Genomic DNA, 20279 nt, shown 5'->3' on the forward strand with positions numbered 1-20279 from the left:
ACCTGAAAGATTCAAGCTCTTTTTCTATGAAATCATACTTTATCATCTGCATGTTTGAAACTAATAGATAATGTATCAAACACTTGTTCTTGATGATAAAACATGAACAGGTCTACATTTAATATTTCACAATTTGATTATGGCATTGTTATATGACTGATGTCAAACAAGGCTTTATTTTTGTATTAACACATATGAAATCTTTTTAAGAATCAGACACAAATGTTTATATACAGCACCAGAACACCAAAAGGTTACTTAAAATAGAGAAGTAGCATTAGAAGATCTTTTTTTTTTACTTTTTGTTTTTCAAAAGGCCAGTACAGAATTATGTGCCAAAACAGAATGTACAAATATTACAAAACTGGGAATTGGGTGGTTTGAATACTCACATTTATCAAAATTAGAATCATCAACCCTTGGTTCTCACATGTTCACAGAAGAAGAAGAAAAGAAGAGTGAAACCAGATAAAAGCACACATTTACCAACCACCATGCGATTTAAAACACGTGAGTATTGATCACACTGGCCACACGTGTAGGTACCCCACGAAGGTCTGGTCAGAAATACCAGAATCTGGATGTGTACCTTCCGCGTTTAAGGGCAAGTTAAAACTATGTGATATTTGAGAACACTGGCCACATCTGGTGATTCAGTCCCCCTCACAGCATGGCTGATGAATCCCATACTGCAGATAGGAGTCCATAAGAGTCCAGCACAGCACAGTATGATCATGTGGGTCTACTGAAAACATTTCTTTTCTATTCAGCTGAAAATAAATAGGCAGATGATACAGTGCTGAATATGGTTCTCTCATTCCAAGTCCTTTCTTCTAGATTTGATTCTGCTTCCACATGAGACTTCATCATGAGTCATACACAAGCCAAGCAAGTCTGTCCTTGAATGAGGTCTGGTTTAAAAGCACTGAGCTCTGCGTCGCTGTGACTTTTAAGCATACATTTCTCAGCTGAGTGGTGAGTATGTACTGACAAAAAGCATAAATAATGCGGGAGTGGCAGCAAATGTTTGATCACTGATTAGTGTAAATATCGAAACACTAACGATAGAAAATGTACACTTTTTGATCAGCTTCAATGATACTCTTGTTTTCACTCCACAAAAAAAGCATCACAGGGCACAGCCAGTCACTGAATGATAGCATTCCGATATCGGTTAGTTAAAAAAAAAAAAAAAAAAAAAAAGAAATCACATTCAACACGATTACTCTGGGGCCTTTGAAACATTACAAGCTGCTCAACGGCGAGAGATACTCAACAAAAGTCAAAGATATCAAATATAAGTGGTTCTTCGCATTACAAAAGCGCCTTGGAAAAAAATATGAAAGTCAGCACTTTCAAATACTGCTTGAGAGTACAGACAACACCACCGTACAAAAAACGCACCAAAGAGCTAAAATGTCGAAGTGAGTGATCCTCAGTGGATATGTATTGTGTGAATAAAAGCGTGACTGCTAGAATGACATGGAGCTCATGACCAAACTTCCAGTGTTGGTCTTGAGTGAGGACTAGAAAATGTTTGATAAAAATCCCTGTGTGTGACATTTGCTGTGGAATGTTTTGTAATAGAAAGGTGTGATATCAAAGAGCTTCAAAGAACATGGACTATATACTGCCGTTTCCCAAGTAGGATTGAGCATTTTGAAAGCAGAAAAGGAGTTTCCTCTCCTTCTCATACCGAGACAGACATGAGCTTTAGAATTCAAAAAAGGAAAGAAATGTGATCCTCTCAATGGCTGAAATGTGTGAGTGCTGTTTTCCAGTTGCTTCAAAAATGGTAAACAATACACAGTTGTACTCGTAAACTTTTGCCGCTGCTGTTGTTGTTATTATTGTGGTTTTCTGTCAATTTTGTTTTCTTCTGCAGAGTCTGGCCCGGTGGGGAGGAGCAGAGGAGTCTTGTGTGTGTGTGTGTGTGTGTGTGTGTGTGTGTGTGAATGGTCATGATCTGCCTGCTAGTGAGTGGAGAACAGGTGGAGGTGCAGAAGCAGGAGCAGAAGAGGCCATAGAGAGGTAAGACAAGCCAAGAGGAGAAAGAAGGGAAAAGAGGAGAAGGAAGAGGAGATGGAGGCAGAGACGAGTGATGGGCCATTAGGCCTCCCTGATTTCGTCTGGCCCAGGGGTCCGGTAGAGGTATTTCCAGATGGCGTAGTAGTGCACGGCTGCAGCCAGTGCCACAAACACGTGCCAGATGGCATGGGCGAATGGTATCACCCCGTCCGACTTGAAGAAGAACACCCCCAGGCAGTAGATGAGGCCACCGCAAGCCAGCTCATGCAGACCCTCGGTGTTGTTCTGTCCATGGAGGAGAACATGGTGAGAGAACGGAGCTTCCAAAATGGATTAAACCTAATCTAACACAGTGGAACACGTCACACTGCTTCTCCGTTCAAAGCTGTGCCTTGGGCAATTCAGCCAGGCTATAATTAACTAGTTATGCTGCCAAAAATTCTGCCAAGTTGTAATGGGATTTGTCTGATTAAACCCCAGTGCAGACGACAGGTGTTTCAAACTCAGATGTTCACTTTCAACACTTAACCACCAGGGGGAGATATATGCCTAATGTCAGGCACTGTTTTTGCAAGCACTATGCAAACTACTGGATGCCAGCAATATGTCATAGTGTAGTTGTAAGCTGTGTAAAAGTGTATGAATGGATTGTCAGTTGTGAGGATAGCTAACTCGCTGCACAAAGATGGATGGGTAGGTTGGATAGCTAATAGCTATATAACCCAAGGTATATGCAAAGGCCTAAAATCAAGCTTTAGCCTCTCTTAAAAAACATATTTACACTGATGGAGAATTATAACAATGCAATTGAATAACATTACATGTTTGTTTATCAGAGAAAAAGAGAAAATATCAAGATACTATACCATTGAGGTCACAACCAAAGCAGGAAAAAATCCCATTGTTAGGTAAAAGGCTAGTTCAACCAGTTTATACCTATAAATGGAGCACAAAAAAGATTAACGTAAGCAAGTTCAGTCACATAGTAGAAAGAGAAACCTCAGTAAAAACACACCATTTAACCAGAATACGTCAACTCAGTGTGCTGACCCACTCACTTCTCATGATAGTTGAACACATAAATAGTCCCTGCGGCGGCCATCAACCACACAAACCACCTCATGTGACTCGCCAGAGGGCCCAGCTCACGCAGATTCAACCTAAGAGAGGAAGTGCAAACAAGAAACAAACTTAAGGAGACAAACAGCAATGTGAATAATTTGTGAAAGACTCTGCTAAAGGGCTTTGGTTTTTCATTTGCATGTTCAAGTATAACAGCGTACTCACCAGGGTGTGTAGGAGGCAGCGATGAAGAAGTAGATAACTACGCGGTCACACATGTGGAAACAGTGCTCCACCGACCTGTAACGGAGAAGCAGTTCCCACCATTAGCAAAGCTTAGCCACCAGTTCACCTCAACAAACATCAAATTGTGAGAGCATGCTCAACACCAGAAGTCATGTCCCACAATGATGGGGAAAGATGATTCAAATTTGTGGTGGTGGCTTAGAGTGCTGAAGACTAGGCCTACTGATTCCTGGGCTTGTGTCCATACATATCTGTTGTCTTTCTAAACAGAAACAAAGCCTTTTTTAAAATAAAAAAAAATCAAAGCCCGTCTAAGACTTGTAACTAGACAAGTTTTGAGTTTTTAAGGTCCAGACATAGTAGAAAAACTGACAACGAGGAGAAAGTACAGAAGGGTACGGACAGAGGTCATGAGGAGTATGAGAAAGAGGGAGGCAACGAGCACTTACCTCATGTGGCTCTTCTTCCATGAGATGATGTGAAAGACGGTGGAGACCAAGAAGAGTGCACACAGGCCCATGCCATACACCCAGGCGGTAATCTTCTCCCAGCGGTCGTCAGAGAGACGGTGCAGCAAGGCCATGCCAACGAATGCTGGGACAATGAGGAACTACGCACACACACACACACACACACACACACACACAGACACCTGGGTCAAAACTTAGACTAAGGCAAACATCCCGTGCTTTAAAAAAAAAAAAAAAAAAAAAAAAAAAGTTTAAAAACTATGACTGTAGATTTCTTGTATTGCTGCTTATACTAGGAGAATACGACAACAAAGGTCTTATTCAGGGGAACAGCCTGTCAAAATGTAGACCGTTTGTGATCTGCACTGAAGAGGAAGGATTACCACTGGACACGATCCAGCTGCAAAATGTTTTCAGCCCTTTTGGAAAGCCGCCGAAATGAACAAGGTCACATTCCAGCTCTCTATTAATTTGAGAATGAGTTTTCGCCACTCTATCGCATCACCATAATGAGTGATAAACAACAATACACAGGACCCCACGACAACAAAAAACATTTCAGCAGCTCAAACAAATAAATTGCTTAACAAAGTGCTGAGGTGCAACAAAGGCTGACACACACTCAGGTTCACATGGGTCCAACTGAACCCGTCTGCCCTGTCCGAGAGACATAATACACCTGACATTCTCCACAGGACCAAACACAACCAAAGATGTTAGTAGCACTATTCTTCCATATTTCCCCATTTCCCATAAATACCAAGTGATAGTCTCTTGGATCAAATCAGTGTTAGGAAACAAGGACATCTAAACATTCAAACATGCGCTTTTTTTGGCAGTTGACAATGGTAAGCTGCACACGGTAAACACACCACAAGACTGACAGCATACAGTCTTATTATTATATGGATCTCCTGGTCCCCTACCGCGTGTGTGTAGCAGTTAGCAGCATGCTCATAGCAGGTGGGCTGATATCGGCAGTTGGCTGCAGCTCGGCTGTTCATAAACCTGAAAGCAAGACGATTAGAAAGATTAGTGTATTGTAGTACTCAAATAAACAGTCATTCAGATTTTTGTGCAGCAAACAAAGGAATGATAAGAGCCCATTTCGACATCTGCAACTTATGAAATGACAGCATCTTTTGAACATAAGCTGGATAGCAGAGGGGCCCATCGTTTTTCTATTTTCGTTACATCCCAGGGTCTCAGGATGAGGATGGGGGCGCTTCTGAGAGGAGGGGTTTCAATTAACGCTACTACACCCAATGTAACTACGTAGGCTATAATGTGCGACAAATCTCTGCAATTTCTACAAAAAAACAGACGCATTCTTACAGCTGTCAACAAGCTTATGTCATTGCATGTTGATGGTGTCTGTCAGTTACAAGTGAAGCATCTAAACGGGGGTCTGGGGGCGCCGCCCTAGCATCCTCATTTGTATGACACTGGTGCCAACAGATCCAGATGTAGGCTGTGTGACCGGTCTCAAAACAGCTCGATCGTATCATTTCAGCATTAAAACAAAAGATCGAATTTGTGAGCTTGCTAACGTTCAATGTATCTGACAGTGGGGTCTGACATGATGTGACTCATAAATAGACCCAGATGCCAATGCACGTCAAGAAAAACATGGCGACGACGATGGGTCAAAGCTAAGCACGCTCACACAGCTGTAAGGCTTTACATGCAACATTGTTACAACGATCTATACAAAATATTATTTTACAGTAAATCAGTAGCCAATGACAGCGAGTTGCGCATATGACAATATTCAGCCGCTATTATGTTACTGTTAATGCATTGAACTTTGGTATGCTAGATATTTAGCACACATCCTCCATCGTCTTTGCGTTGTCTTTAAGCTGGGTTAAAGAATTTTGAGAGACTTACCTCTGAAAGCTATTCGCTCTCTTCATGGCAATGTTTATGTTGGCAAGAAAATGCAATCTAGATAAAATGTCTAGTACGTCTGAGAGCGAAACTGGCCGAACGAGGGGGAATAACAAAGGCAAATTGGTAAGCTAGCAAGCTATAAGAGCTTTAACGTTGACCATCTACATCGACAACTCAGTCATTCTTTCTTTCAAAATATGCACGTACAGGAAATCGGTAACGTTAAGGCACTATTTCAATCGTTTCCTCAAAAGCATTCCTGCTATTAGAGCTGGCTATGCTTCAATCAAGTGATAGGTTCGACTCAAAACCACCACCGCGTTGGCAGCCACCCCCACCATGTCGCTATACTTCATGTTCCTGATGTCCTCCAAACAGCAACCTAAACTTGTAATTTTTATGCCAAAATGATTTGCTGAACGACAGCTTTTTGTCCAATAGCAGGGCTGAACGACAGTCGCATCAGCGTTCATGACCAATTGCATTTTTCTGGTATTGTTTTTTCGTGACGCTATCAGTGGGGGCGGGATGTAATGGGATGCGAAATTCAACCTGATGATGCAAGGCAGCAGTGATAGACATGCGCTTAAAATGTAAGCAAAATTTGTTTTGTCTTATATCCATAGTTTCGACCTTTCAAAGGAGGATACATTCCCTTTCTTGTTTTCCTCTAGGGCCTAACCTAGGCTATTCATACAATCTCCATGTGTCAGAAGAAGTTTTTACAAGCACAGGGGTGTATCACAACATCACACATCATACTAAACTTGACAGACCACTTTCCGTTGATTCAGAAAGTGTCGTTGAGAAAGAAAAGGGTGTTGCCGAAGTTTCTCATAAATTGTGCCTTAATATGTCTATGCTTTACACATGACTTGTGAGATACTGTATGATATAATAGCCTATCAAGATTTGCATACATCATACAGTCATCAAGCCTATAAACCATAAACACCTTTACAACTGTTAGTTGTCGCCTACTTCAGCAAGGTAAACCAGCTGATATAACACTGTAACTCAATTATTCAGCATTGGGTAACACAAAGCTTAGCCTACTAGATACATGGCCGATAATGTCAAGGTTTATTCCTCTCAGGCCTATAGTCTCTTCTCCTGTTTGCAACCTTTAAAAATCCAAATGTACCAGTTTACATGACCTTTAGATTTAAGATTTTGTTTAAAGATTGAATACATATAATATTCCCCCGTTGTCCTATATGCTAGTCAGTTGTTATATTGTGTTGTCATCACTATGCAGAAACCTGTGACACTGTGATTCAGCATTACTCACAAAATTCAAGCCTATCTTGCCAGATCACAAGGCTGTTTTTTTTTTACTTTGTAAGGGAAACACAGCATTTGTAGCAGTGGTGCAGTGCACCCACCATAGCCCATCAGGTGAATCACTACATCAGGACAGAACTGAAAGGCTAGCTCCCATAGGAATCAAGTCTGCTGCAGTGAGCACTCCGCATTACTGAGTTTGTATGCAAGACAGAGACAGAGAGCAAGAGAGAGAGAGAGAGAGAGAGAGGATGACATGCCTGCAGATGATCAGCGAAGGTGTGACTGAGCCCTGGTGCTTGGCATAGGCTTAAAGATGTCATTCACACAGGTAACGAGGGGATGGCAGGGACCATCTGCTGTGTGTTTGCATGGCCCTTGGCTGTGAAGATGCTGTGGCTACACAGAACAGCTAGTACCCGTGTTTTCAGCATTCGGCAGATTAGACAACCGAGATCCTTCCTACAGAGACCAGAATGTAATCATCAAAGTGTGTCATCCAGCATTGAGGTTTTGATATGCCCTTGTATTACAAAGCTATATATGCTCAATAACCCTTTAGATAGATAGATAGATAGATAGATAGATAGATAGATAGATAGATAGATAGATAGATACTTTATTGATCCCCAGGGGAAATTCAGTGCAGCTTTCATCTACTGCTAAGCTCAAGTGGAGTTAAATGTGGGCAAGCAAATCCTAGAGCCCTTGTGTAACATACACAAGCTTTATCTGTGAGGTACAGTACGCAGGCAGGAAGCGATCCTGGAAATAGATCAGCAACATGCTGTGGCGTGTCGTGGAAGGCCAGTGTGCTTACAAATACAGAGGGAGGAAAAGCCCTGCCTTCTGGAGACTGATAGGGTGAGAATAATACTGCAGGTGAGCTTCAGGTCAAAAGGTCATCTCAGTATTATCCAGGTAGTAAGCATCTGACAACATTGAAATGACACCCTCATACCAGTCTCATCCTCCATCCACCTCCATATTGCAGTTTGCAATTATAGCACTCTGACCTCATTTTGCAATATGCTCTTGAGATTTATTGGTCACAGAGCACCAGTGTAGCTAAAATCTGACAAATCTGTTGTGACTGAATATGTCTCGCAACTGAATAAAGAGCAAACAGGCACCTTTCATATGGCTCTGCATCTTTTCTCTGCACTCTGCATCCGTTACAAGCCTGTTTGCATGGTAAAGAAAGGGTTTGTGCCGACACGTGATGGAGGGTTCAACAGCCGGCTAATAGGTTTAGTGCTTCAATCTCCCACACAGTGACTTCTGAGAGAAAGACGTTGGAGACTGTAGCATCATAGCACTTTGCCTGATTTGCCTTTTTCTGTATTGACTAACCGAGAGAAAAAAAAAACACAGGACAGAGCAAGAACATTTTTTGACATGACATTGAAGTGGTATTTCCACTTACAACACTCAGATCTACTTTCATCATGTTTTTTTGCTGATAGGAACACAATGTCCATATGTGCAGTCTATGATATGCATCTTATGAAATCTGTCAAAAAACTCTCACGAAGGGGGGTGGACAAATAAATACAAAATAAAATCATGCAATAATAACTATATCCAAATAAACAATCTTATAAGAAATTCTTCTGCTGTGGTTGGCCACTGCCACAGGGCCTGATCTTGCCATGAGACTCACACTGGCTTTCCTGCGGCATGCTTGGCTGTATTTAGAGATTTGAAGGCAGGTGCACAGGGGTCACTAACAAGCTGAATGTTGCGTGCGTTTGGAGATGCCTGGAAAAAGCATGGCTGTTCTTTAGCAGGGGAGATTACTGACAGTTTCCACCTCCCTGCATGGCAGTCTTTAATGCAGGTGTATGCACTATGCAGCAATTCCTTTCAGCATTGCCAGTGTTTGCACAGCAGAGCACTGCAGTGTATACTGCAGATGATAAATGGATGTATGTCTTTGGTATCCCTTAACCCATCCCCTTCCTTTTGTCTGCTGAAAACTTTGTCATCTTCTCTTTAACTTTCTGTCAACCATTCAGCTGTCACCAAGTTTTCTTTTAGTAGCCTTTGTTGTTCTGCTTAGTTAGAATTGAAATGTAATTTAATGTGACTTTATTAGTAGCAGCTCAATGGGAGACTTCATGCAGAGATTGAGTTTTCTAGAGAAAGAAAGTTTGCATGTCGTCAGTGCCTGTTTCCAACTTGCACACCATGCCTGCACTCCAGGGAATTGTGTAACAAGATTTAAAACTGGTGATGTTGGTCTTTCATTTATTGCAATCTCTTTCTTGAGCAAGACATCAAAGACCCATTACGTTGATCAGGTCTAAATTTGGGCACTATACACAAATGGCGTGTTTCTGAGTAGTAGGATTAGATTGGTGTAAGCTCAGACTCCATTCATCCCTCCTAGTTAGAGTGATCACAAAGCTATTTCCGCTTCAACTTTTAGCAATGTGTTCCGTGTCACTGGTGAGAGGCTACTTACAGGTAGCTTTAGCCATCTATTTATAATGTCATAAACAAGTGTAATGTTCATTGCCGGTGCTCCTCGTGACATGACGCAACAAATCAAATCAGACATCAGCAACCAAGCAGAGCCAGACAGCTGCAACAGCCCAAAGATGCAAAATTATAATAGACCATATCATTTCAGGGCAGATTTACTTTTAAAACAAGGACACTTTCTTGTCTTTCATGATCATCATCATCATCAGTGACTGGGTTTCATTCACTATCAGCTACATGTAGCTGAAACTGATGAATTACTTTAGTAAGATGGTGGTATAATTAGCCCTGGTGTCGTGCCGAGATGGGAACAGACTCCTCTTGCACCACTTGGAAAAGGCATTTGATCCCTAGAGCTTCACTGCATTGTCACAAGGACAAACATAAACAATAAAGTCAGGTCAGGAACAGCTCAGGCCACTTAGCAGGCTGGCACAGCAAGGCCCAGGCTGGCTCAGTGATGGAGTCATTTATCATTCTGGGAATGAGGCCTAAACAGGGCCACAAAACCTGAGGCTCTTCTGCTTTTTTGTTATGAGTGATGGCAATAATACAGCCATAATACTATTTTACTGTGTATGTTCCAATTCTGTTGATACTTGATCAGAGAGCATAATTTGTGGTGTTCCTTGGTATTCTTTATTATGCAGTTGCTGCATAAAGCTCAGTGGTTTGTATTTACTGCCACACCATCCCTATCTGTTATCAACTGTATCTTATACAGCCTCCGATTTACCCACACAGAATTCCATCATGGCTGCCCACTGAGCTGTGTACTCAAGTGCTCCAGCTGCCTTCTGTGTTTATGGAGGCAGACTTATCATCCTCATAGTTAAATATTGACACCAGAATCAGTGTCAATCAACCTTTGTCCCAATATGATGTGGTTGCCAACGTTGTGTGTACTGGGCCCCAGAAACAGTACATACAGTTTGTGTTTATCTTGTTAGCCTCTCTCGATAACAGCACATTGTGATAACACACAGAAAAAAAACTGTGATTTAATAATTCATTCTTTTATACATGTAGTTCTTTTCTGTGTTTGTGCATCCCTGACAGATCTTCTTAGGCCAGTAGAGTCTCTTTAGCAGAATGAGCAAGGCTAATGAGGTTTACAGGCAGCTTAATGAGACATCATAAGAACCCTCTCAAACGCGGTTGCTGATTAGACTGAAGGCTCTTTAAAATCAAACAGGACAAAACCTAATGCTCAGGTCACAACTTTACATGGATTGCAGATTACCCACAGTGACCCACCGAACAGTTACTTGACAGCAATCTCATCTAAATATTTGGCATTATGGAATTGTCACAGCAACTGTCAGCATTAAACCTCACAACTCGCAACTGAACAGAGAATGGATAACAACTCATTGTGCAATCCAAAATACAGTATATGCATGTGTACACATTTAGCAGCTGGGACTGAAACCATGACCAAGTCTGCCTATTTGGTTGGTTTGGACGAGCTTCATATGCCAGGTTTATCCAATGTGACATTTGTTCCTGAGAGCAAACTCCTTCCTGTCTGAGATTTGGTAAAGCGGGATTTCACATGCAGTCACAACCGCACCAATGACCAATGATTCCCTCCCACACTCCTTCTCTTACCGTTTCCATCTTGTCCTCCGCAGGTCAATTCCAAACATTGTTTTTCAAGAAACAAAATTCAAAAACCGTGTATAAAAAATAGACAGAATATGGATTTTTTTCCTTTTTTCTTAAAAAAAATATGTACAAAAGTTTATCCAACAGTGCGACAGGCAGGTTACAGAGGAGAAAAAAAGATAATAATAAAATAAAAAAAAAATTAAAAAGCGATCCTGCCCGTTCCTGTCCCCCTCAGACCAAAGTACTTTTCTTCTCCCACTGGTCGACACAGGTCGTCTCATATGACATGACCATTTTAGTCTGGTCCCAGTGCGTGGCGGCTGGCGAGCTCTGCATGACCACCAGCCTGACCGGCGTTGTGCTGTGTGGCGCTACAGGGTCCGGGGCGTACTCCTTCGTGGGATCTTTGCCCTGGCAGTCGTAGAGTATACATGATATCAGAAAGACCATCAGCAAGATAACGTAGCTGGCAATCAGGATGCAGAGGTTCAAAGTGACTGGATCGATTTCCACATACTCTACCGTAAAGCCCATCATGGTTGCAACCTCATAGTGGGAGGCCCCGGAGGGCCTCTGTTGTGTGCACTGAGAGGAGGATGGTGGTCGTCCGCTGCCAAGAGTGGAAAGGTGTTCTGGAGGGTCACTGCAAAACTTTCTGACGCAGTCCCTCACTATCCCTCTTCTGGTACAATCCTCAAGTCACTCTCCCTTCATTTATATCTCTTTGTTGATGAATTGATCTGCTGTATACATCTCTTGTGCTGTCATTGTCTCACCAGCTTTTTCTATTCTACAAGAATAAACAGTCCTTAAAATTCAGTCTTCCTTTCCATCCCTTCTTGTTACTCTATCCATCTGCTCTCTCTGCGTCTCAATCTCTCTCTCTCCTCGGTCGCTCTCTCTCTATCTCTCTCTCTCTCTCCTTATCTCACCCCCACCCTCCCCCCATTCTCCCTTGCGCAGATCAGAGTGGATGTGTGGCTTTGCGGTAAAAATACTTTAATCCCCACCCCTCCTCCAACCTTGAATTTCTTTAGCCAATGATTAAAGCAGCTACCTTTAATTACTTTACAATTTGTATTTGGTTCCCGCCTATATAAATTAAAACGGATACCCGACTCCCTGCAGAGGAGTCAAAGTGAAGGGATGCCCAATGTCAGGGGTGAACACCATAATGACATGTATTCCATATGCTCCTTTGTCATAGCTGCACCAGTGACACCAGCCATTTAGCCTGGCTTCTCTCTGAGAGCCTTGGAGGCAGAAACTACTCTGGCAACTACTGCTGTCCAAATAACCTCTGTAATGCAAAACTTTAATGTAACATTTAATAATTCCTTTTCTACTTTCTCTTACTTGAAAAAAAAACTCTGATTTTGTTAAATATAGGGTCCATGTTTTTCTATGTTTGTGATGTAATCTTAATCTTGATTGTGACCAGGGATTGAGAGAGATAGAGAGAGAGGAAGCCATCTGGTGAAGGAGGAGTGTAATCTAGGAGAGATGTAAAGAAGTGCACGGGTGGGGGCTAAGCGAGAAAGAGAGAGAGAAAAAGCTTCCCTCCAACATGGGCATCCAATTTTATTCCTCAAAAACATCAGAGGGTACATGCCAATGCTTAAATAATGACCTGATTTTGCAATCTATCTCTCTCTCCCTCTCTCTCTCTCTCTCTCGCTCACTCTACACTGAGAGACAAAAAAAACCCTCAGCTTCTTAGAAGATCTGCCATGAGGTAGCCTAGACAGTGTGCTCCCTAACCACGGGATTAAAACAGAGTGTGTATACACCGCTTCCAAGCAACAATAATCTATTTCAGGGAAGACAGATAGAAATCCTCCAATGATGATACAGTATACCATGGTGCATTTATCCATGACATGATTTACTAATCTTCTTGTATTCAGCCCTCGCTGTGACAAGCAGTAGATCATCTTCATAAAAGAGAGGTCGTGTCCAATTTGTTTGCAAATGTGACATCTTAAAACAGTGCATTCTTGATAACGATGACATGAAACAATTATAACAGAAAGAAAATAAATATAATAATGTGAAAGCAATGTGCATAAAATGGTTTACTAATTCAAAACGGACAGTGAATAATTTCACTGAAAATCTGATCATTGTGATTTGCAATTGTGATTGCAAATATTACAAATAGTATAGATGGTTAAAACAACTTCATTCAAAAAGAAAATACAGATCTTCAAAATAATGCATGCATATGTGATAATAAATATGATATATATTTGAAACCAAAGTTTCAAATCTCCACTGGACAAGGTGACAGACAGATTCTCAAATGGTAAATGACCAAGTTCAAGCAGCAGGGGGAAGCATTGAGCAGAGGAACACTCTGATAGCATGCAGAGCTCCTGACTAAAGATGTCTGAACTTTCTTATTACATCTGTGTGGTGCATGTTTAATGCTCACTGGTGCAGTCCCAACATGTTGTGCTGTATCTGAATATGCTGTTGGAAAACAGCACAAATTGTATAACATAGACAACCGTTTTCCTGATTCTGACACAAACAAACAAACAAATAAATAAATAGATAAATAAAAAAATAAAGTCTCAGTAGCTATTTACAACAGCTGTGCTCTTCCTTATCCTTTCAGTTTGAAAAAATCAGTCTAGATTGCCATACAAACCACCTCCATGATACAAACATTAAGACGTCATCTGTGTTTCTGTAATGCTGGTGAGCAGCTTCCCGCTTGAGCAGTGCTGAATTGTTAAATCTGTCCAACCACCACCCTTGCTGGCGTCTGTGAAACTCTGGTGGAGTTGGTCCAGCTGATTGCACAGGGGGAATGTGGCAGCACCCCACCCTGGTGTGGAAATGCTCAGTGATAATGGAATCAAGCTGTTGAATTGTTTCAGATTCCGAGGCTGAGTCCAGGTCAAAGATCACATGCAATTCTTATAGGCGGCAAAGCAGGTGTCCTTTGCTGAGTTAGCTTAACGTTAGCTGTTCCAGGTCTGGATCGTGTGAATGAACATTTAAGTGCACTGAAAATTTCACTGGTGATATTGCATTTCCATAGTGTAATGCATGAGAATGAAACCTGAATGTTGAAAAGACTGTAACTGTAATGCAATCACATCCATCAATGCAGTTTTCAACAATTCTTTAAGAACAAGAGAACATCATCTCTTTATGTAATGTAAAATAAAATGTATGTCTCAAAATATCTCATTCTTGTTCTAGAACATTCATTTTGGTAGTGCCTAATGGCTAAATACCTCGTCATGCCCACTGAATATCACTTTCCAACCTATAGGTAAAGGGGCCAGTTTTTAGTGGTGCCAGTAAGTCCAGCCCCAGTCACAAGGGAGGAGGAGGAGGAAGAGAGAGAGAGAGAGAGAGAGAGAGAAAGAGAGAGAGAGAGGTGTGTGAGAGAGGGTGCAAGGAAAAAACTACTGGAGGGACTGAAGGCTTTGCTGTCTGGTGCATGGGGGTATGAGGAAGGGAGGAGGAGGACGTTGTGATGTTTATGGGGAGCAGTGTGTGTGTGTATGTTTGTGTGTATGTGTGTGTGTGTGTGTGTGTGTGTATGTTTAGGAGGAGGTGTGTGTGTGTGTGTGTGTGTGGGGGGCAGGCTGGAACGATCCAGGTGGAAGTGCCTCCCGTGGTCCTTGGGCTTGCGCTGGAGCTCGTGGCTGTGTGGGAAGTGAGATAGCCTCGAGTGCCTGCCTCGCTCGCCCGCCCGCCTGTTTATTTTCACTGCGTGGCACTACGGCTTTAGCGGTGTCCCTCCATCGTCCACAAACATCCTGGCCCCAGCCTGCCCTCTCACAATAAGCACACTGGGCCCCAGCATGACCAACTGGGCCAGTGCAGACCACCACCCACCACCCCTCAAACACCCCCCCCCACACACACACACACACACCCTCCAGCAGAGAGGGGATGAAACCAAGCCCAGCAATAGATCGTCTATGGTTGCCCTGCACTGACAGTGTCTCCCCATGTGTCTGCATACCCCTAGAGGGCTATATATCATACTCTATGGTATGCTTTGGGATCATAACAATGTGATACAGTCAAATCCTTTTAAATAAAGAAAGATGATGTTAAAGAATTATTAGTTGCAATTACTAAAGAAAATAAGTATTTTTGTGAATGTTATTATGCTGATGTTTTTTACAGCGGATAATGTTGATTTTTTTTACAGCGGGGGTATAAATAACGCAAAAGCTTTCTGGTCTGCTTGAAGTGTATGGTTTCTTTTTTGACATTGGAGAGGTATCAACTTTGCCTGTTTAATATCATATGATCACCGTCACTTAAACTTGTTTCTGTCTAAAGGGAACCGAAAGGGCATAGCTGTCAATCAAAATGTAGTCTTCACAGACATAGCATAAGATAGTCACATGCTATCTAAACAGTCCTCAACTGCATATGAAAATCAAATCATACACATATTTTCTCTCGTCAGGTTTGATCATCTATATAATATATGATCATCTACTGTATATATATCTCGTCAGGTTTGATCATAATAATCTCTTTCCTACTGTTTGTCTGTCTTTCTGCATCTCTCTCTCTCCCACTCCCCCCACCTCTCTTCTTTCTATCTATCTCTCTCTCACTCTCTCTCTCTCACACACACACACACACACACACACACACACACACACACACACACACACACACATTTTTTGGCGATTTTGCATGGCTGAATGACTGAAAGCACAAGAGTTCACTGTGTTGTTGTTGATGTGGGAGGCAGATGTTGCTAACATGACCCTACCTCTTGTGTGCCTCAGTAAAAAAGAGCCTCCGGAGAGGTTTCCTCGACCTGAACTGAGAGAGTTTATGCAACTAAATGCAACCAGAGCACATCTGCTGTCAACTCCTCTTCAGCTGTGCAACAGCCACTCTGCCTCCCATAGGAGAAGACTAATTAGGCCTATCCAGACTGGCCTCACTGGCGTCAGATGCATGACAACATGTGGTGAGTTACTCGGCAAGGGAAAGATGCACTTTTGCAACTATGTGCAGAGGAGTTTCGTCTTCAGTGACCCTGGGGAAGGTGGAAGAGGGGGAGGAGGAGGAGAGGGGAGGGGTTCAACTAAATGTTTAATATGAGAAACAGATCTTAGAGACAGTGGAAGGATTCTGGACTTTGACTTGCAATTAGCCTCTTTCTGCATTATCTTTGTTCTTGTTTTTCAAATCACACAGTTCCCATGACTCTGCACACACAGTAAGCCCTATTAGCTGACCACAGCTTTAATAACCCAGGCCAGGACATATGAAAATGTTATGTATCCTGTGATTGCAGTGAGATTGCAGGACAGGGATGGACCTGGGCAGTGCAAGGGGGGAGGCCGGGGCCAGCCTCGCTCCGTGCAATTCCAGGGTTGCAAATAGGGGAGCTCGGGCCCTTTGTGATCTAAGAGCTGAAGGGAGCCCTTTCCTTCCTGAGGGGAGAAGTGTTTGTGCCGCCCGTCCTCCAGCTCTTCTTCAGGGTGTGGGAACGGGCCCCTCCCTGCACTCATGGCTTCCTCTCGCCAAGGACCCGGCCGACCGGCCGGCAGGCACAGTGGACAGGTCATGTGACCTCGTCATGTTAAAAAGCCGGCCTCTTTGATGAAGAGGTGGAGGAGAATACAGCTGGTTGAACAGTGGTAAAATGGTACGGGTGTTTTCTCTAGAGGAGAAACCTTCATGGATTTCTAAAACAGTTTTTTGTTGACTGTGTCTCTACATGCATACATGAATTTATGCTTGTGTGGTATCTAAACATTCATTTCATAATTTTTAGTTAGCTGCTTGATTTTTAGTTAGCACTGATTTTCCATCAGTATATGATAAAAAGCAGCAAATCTGGTTTCACCATCTTAAAAAGAAAAGTTTAATTGTCTATAATGATGGCCCAAAAGGGAATCTCAAACAGCAGGGAGCTTTAAACGCCGCACCAAACGACATCCTAACTCTCCACCATTGTCCTGCACACGTCATCGGAAATGCTTTATGTTCTCTCTCCCAAGGCAGTGCTCTGAGGAATGTCCAGTAGGCTGATTAAGTGCCTGCTCAATAACTCTCAGCAATCACATCACAGCAAAAGGCCCCTCTCCCCACACCCTGGGGCAGACGGTGAGCCATTAACTCAGCCTCAGACACAGGGGCGACTGGGACTCAAGTTCGGCTGCCGATGGCCAGCTGAGGCTTTCACCCCTACTGAGCCTGAACTATGAACTGGGATTTAGAAACAACTAATTTTTTATGAATGTGTGTGTGTGTGTGTGTGTGTGTGTGTGTGTGTGTGTGTGTGTGTGAGAGAGAGAGAGAGAGAGAGAGATAGAGAAGAGAGAGAGACAGAGAGAGAGACAGACAGAGAAAGAGAGAGAAAGTTTGCTGGGGCTAAGATGCAGGGTCTTCTTCCTGAAACTAGGGCAAAGGGACAACTGAAATTCATGGCAAAGTTCAGCCCTTGCCTTGCCTTGACCGCTAGTACTTTTTCAAATCAGGAGAAGCACAGCTGTTGGTTATGGCACGGGAAAAAAATAAGTCGCACACTTAGTAATGGTTTATTCTCACAAACAGAACAAACAGAAGCTTTTATGCTGGTACACTTTCATGTTGGTAAAATGTTTGGTGAAAAGTTAATTCAATTAAACAGAAAGTTATAATGAAGTGATCATATTGATAAGATACAGCATGAAAAAATATCCTGAAAACAGATCTCTGGCAAGGCAGGAGTTGCCTAGCCTGGGAATACCCATATGAACTTTCGGCAAATTTGGGATTTGCTCCTCAGGTCTCTCTGGCCAAGAGGCTGTTGAAACCCATGTCCTATGTCCCCAAAACACTGGCACGCAAATACAATCGCTAATCTGGCATGGACGTGTATTTCTTTGGAATTGAGTAAACAACTGTATTTAAAACCTTTATTTACAAGATTGCTACACTTTTGAAACGATTTGGTAAGAGCTTGTACCAATTTAAGTTTAATTTCACTGCTAGTTACGCCCTGCTGGAAGTCTTAAGTCAATTAACTTTTTTCAGACCCACTCCCAATTGTACAATTGTGAAGGTCTGAGTGTTCCCAGCCTAAGAGTTGCCCATATGACAACTAGTCAGGTACCCCATACATTTAAGATATTTTGACACAAGGCATAGGCAGTTGCGTTTAAACTCTCCATAGAGTTTCACATATTTGTAGCCTTAAAAGTTCATTCAAGTATTTAAATGAATTTGAGACCATCAATAATTAGATTATAGACAGAAGTCAGTCAGATAAGCCCACTTTATTGCATCAGTTATTTGTCTTTTTATGACATTTAACCACTTTTGTGAGGACTCATTCATCAGGCAAAGAAGCTTTTATTGAAAGTTGCTGACAGACTTTTTCCCATTTTCAACAATTAATTCTTGTCATAGGCTCCCTGTAACGACATTTAGTCGTGGCCATCTTCCCTAAGCTATCTCGTGAACTTTGAACTATATGAGATATCCACCTCACAGGGGCCAGCTGAGAGGAAACAGAGCACTGTGAAGAAGCTACTTCCCATGACATCACTGTTATATGTTATATGACCCCAGCAGCTGTGTCAGACACACCTTTCCATTTCCCCCTGCAAGTTAGTTAGCAAATATACCTTGGGAAATAGGACACAAGTCTTTTGCCAACATGTTTTTGGCATGTGTGCAAGAGAAGGTTATTGCAGACACTTCACACCCACACTCCAATTGTAACAATCAGATATACTGCACTCAAATATACAGCATTGTCTACCCTATAATTTGTGTGGACATTATGCTTTTAACAACTTAATACTTTCAGTTCATGCATACTCATCTTTTTTTTACTGTAAAATGTATACAATTGAAATAGTCTTTTTTACACAAGCCGCTATAATTTGAAGGGGGGGAAATCATTGTGAATCCCTGAATTACTGTAAGCTCTCTCCTTAATGGAAAGATGCCCTGAAAGGAATGTGCTACCACAGAATCGAGAGCGAACCTGGAGACTTGGAAATTAGTTAGTTCCCTGATGTTTCCTATAAGTGTCAAGAGGAAATTGCAGATTAAGGGTAAATTTCCTGATGTGGGGGTTTGTAAACACACTGGAAGTTTTTTTTTTGGTGTCAGACTAACACAAAACAGGACTCTTTGCTTAGAGAACTGTGTCAGCATACTATTGTTCTCCTGTTTTCTCAAGCAGCTGTGAGAGATTATGCTTCTTTCAGGGAGAGAAACAGAATTTATCTCTGACGTGACAGACTGATCAGAGAAGACACTCTTGTCACTGATGTTAGTGTATTTCATTAAATTCTCAAATATTTTTGTGTAAAACACTTAGAAAAAGACAGTCCACATCAAGTTGTATATATTAACATATAAACATATGACAGAAATTATGAAAAAATAAATAAAAAAAAACTTTTGCATGATGTTTGGAGCAAAGCGTAAGTAAATGCAATAATGGATTTGGCCATTGGAATGGAAATGCGATAATGGATACAAAAAGATTATTTGGCAATCATCTGAAATGGTTTCACAAACAAAGTCTGAACTACATTCTCTCCTCCCTCCATGTTTTTAAAGCAAACTTCCATTTGTCATAGCATATGGCTTTCATTTCTGTCAAATAACTCGATCGAGTCAACAACATAGCCATGATAGGATGTCACCATGTGGTTTCTCTTCATGCCGATTTGACGTCTTTCCCTCTTTGTTGTGTGATGGTATTTTTTTTCTTCTTTTCTTTGCCAGATGGTTGAGGCTCACAAAACTTGAAAGAGGTCTTGATGAGGAAAGAGTAACAAAGGGCAAAGGCAGTTTACCAGTGCACTCCTGGGTTTAATTAGAAAGTGTGTGTGTGTGTGTGTGTGTGTGTGTGTGTGTGTGTGTGTGTGTGTGTGTGTGTGTGTGTGTGTGTTACTTGGGAGAATGGAAATGAAAGAGAGAGGGATTGCGACAGAGAGAATGAGAGAGAGAGTGTGTGTGTATGAGAGAGAGAGAGAGTGTGTGTGTGTGAGAGAGAGAGAGAGAGAGAGAGAGAGAGAGAGAGAGAGAGAGAGAGAGAGAGAGAAAACAGGACGGGTTAGGTTGTGGATCTGGTTGAAGCATGGATAAAGGATGAAAAGGAAAAGGCAAAGTCCATCGATTTTAGCGGGAACTCTTCAATCAAAAAGCTCCTCATTGTTTCAGTATTGCAGTGCTCACACCCTCATTATGTCT

General features: G+C 42.1%; 1 protein-coding gene across 2 annotated transcripts; it reads right to left on the reverse strand.

The window, feature by feature from the left end:
• Positions 1-93: 93 nt before the first annotated feature.
• Positions 94-11953, reverse strand: mmd (monocyte to macrophage differentiation-associated). Of its 2 annotated transcripts, none has more exons than XM_048246405.1 (7): positions 11082-11953; positions 4733-4814; positions 3786-3946; positions 3316-3390; positions 3087-3188; positions 2895-2964; positions 94-2313 (listed from the first exon to the last, which is right to left on the reverse strand). In XM_048246405.1, exons 1-7 carry the CDS (start codon positions 11117-11119, stop codon positions 2110-2112), a joined length of 732 nt encoding a protein of 243 aa, XP_048102362.1. In that variant the 5' UTR covers positions 11120-11953; the 3' UTR covers positions 94-2109. The 2 variants fall into 2 exon arrangements, with proteins under 2 accessions (XP_048102362.1, XP_048102363.1); XM_048246406.1 differs by lacking the exon at positions 11082-11953 and adding an exon at positions 5697-6156.
• Between the last annotated feature and the right edge of the window lie 8326 nt (positions 11954-20279).

Source organism: Alosa alosa, chromosome 6, assembly GCF_017589495.1.
Source record: "Alosa alosa isolate M-15738 ecotype Scorff River chromosome 6, AALO_Geno_1.1, whole genome shotgun sequence".
In the NCBI taxonomy this organism is placed as follows: domain Eukaryota; kingdom Metazoa; phylum Chordata; class Actinopteri; order Clupeiformes; family Clupeidae; genus Alosa; species Alosa alosa.

Excerpts from the sequence above, each read along its gene's own strand:
- mmd (XM_048246405.1), bottom strand. The coding sequence starts at position 11,119 with ATGTTTGGAATTGACCTGCGGAGGACAAGATGGAAACG. Across the intron at positions 3,947-4,732 it reads CTAACTGCTACACACACGCG|TTCCTCATTGTCCCAGCATT; the intron begins GTAGGGGACCAG and ends GTGTGTGCGTAG. Across the intron at positions 2,314-2,894 it reads CTTTGGTTGTGACCTCAATG|AACAACACCGAGGGTCTGCA; the intron begins GTATAGTATCTT and ends CTCCATGGACAG.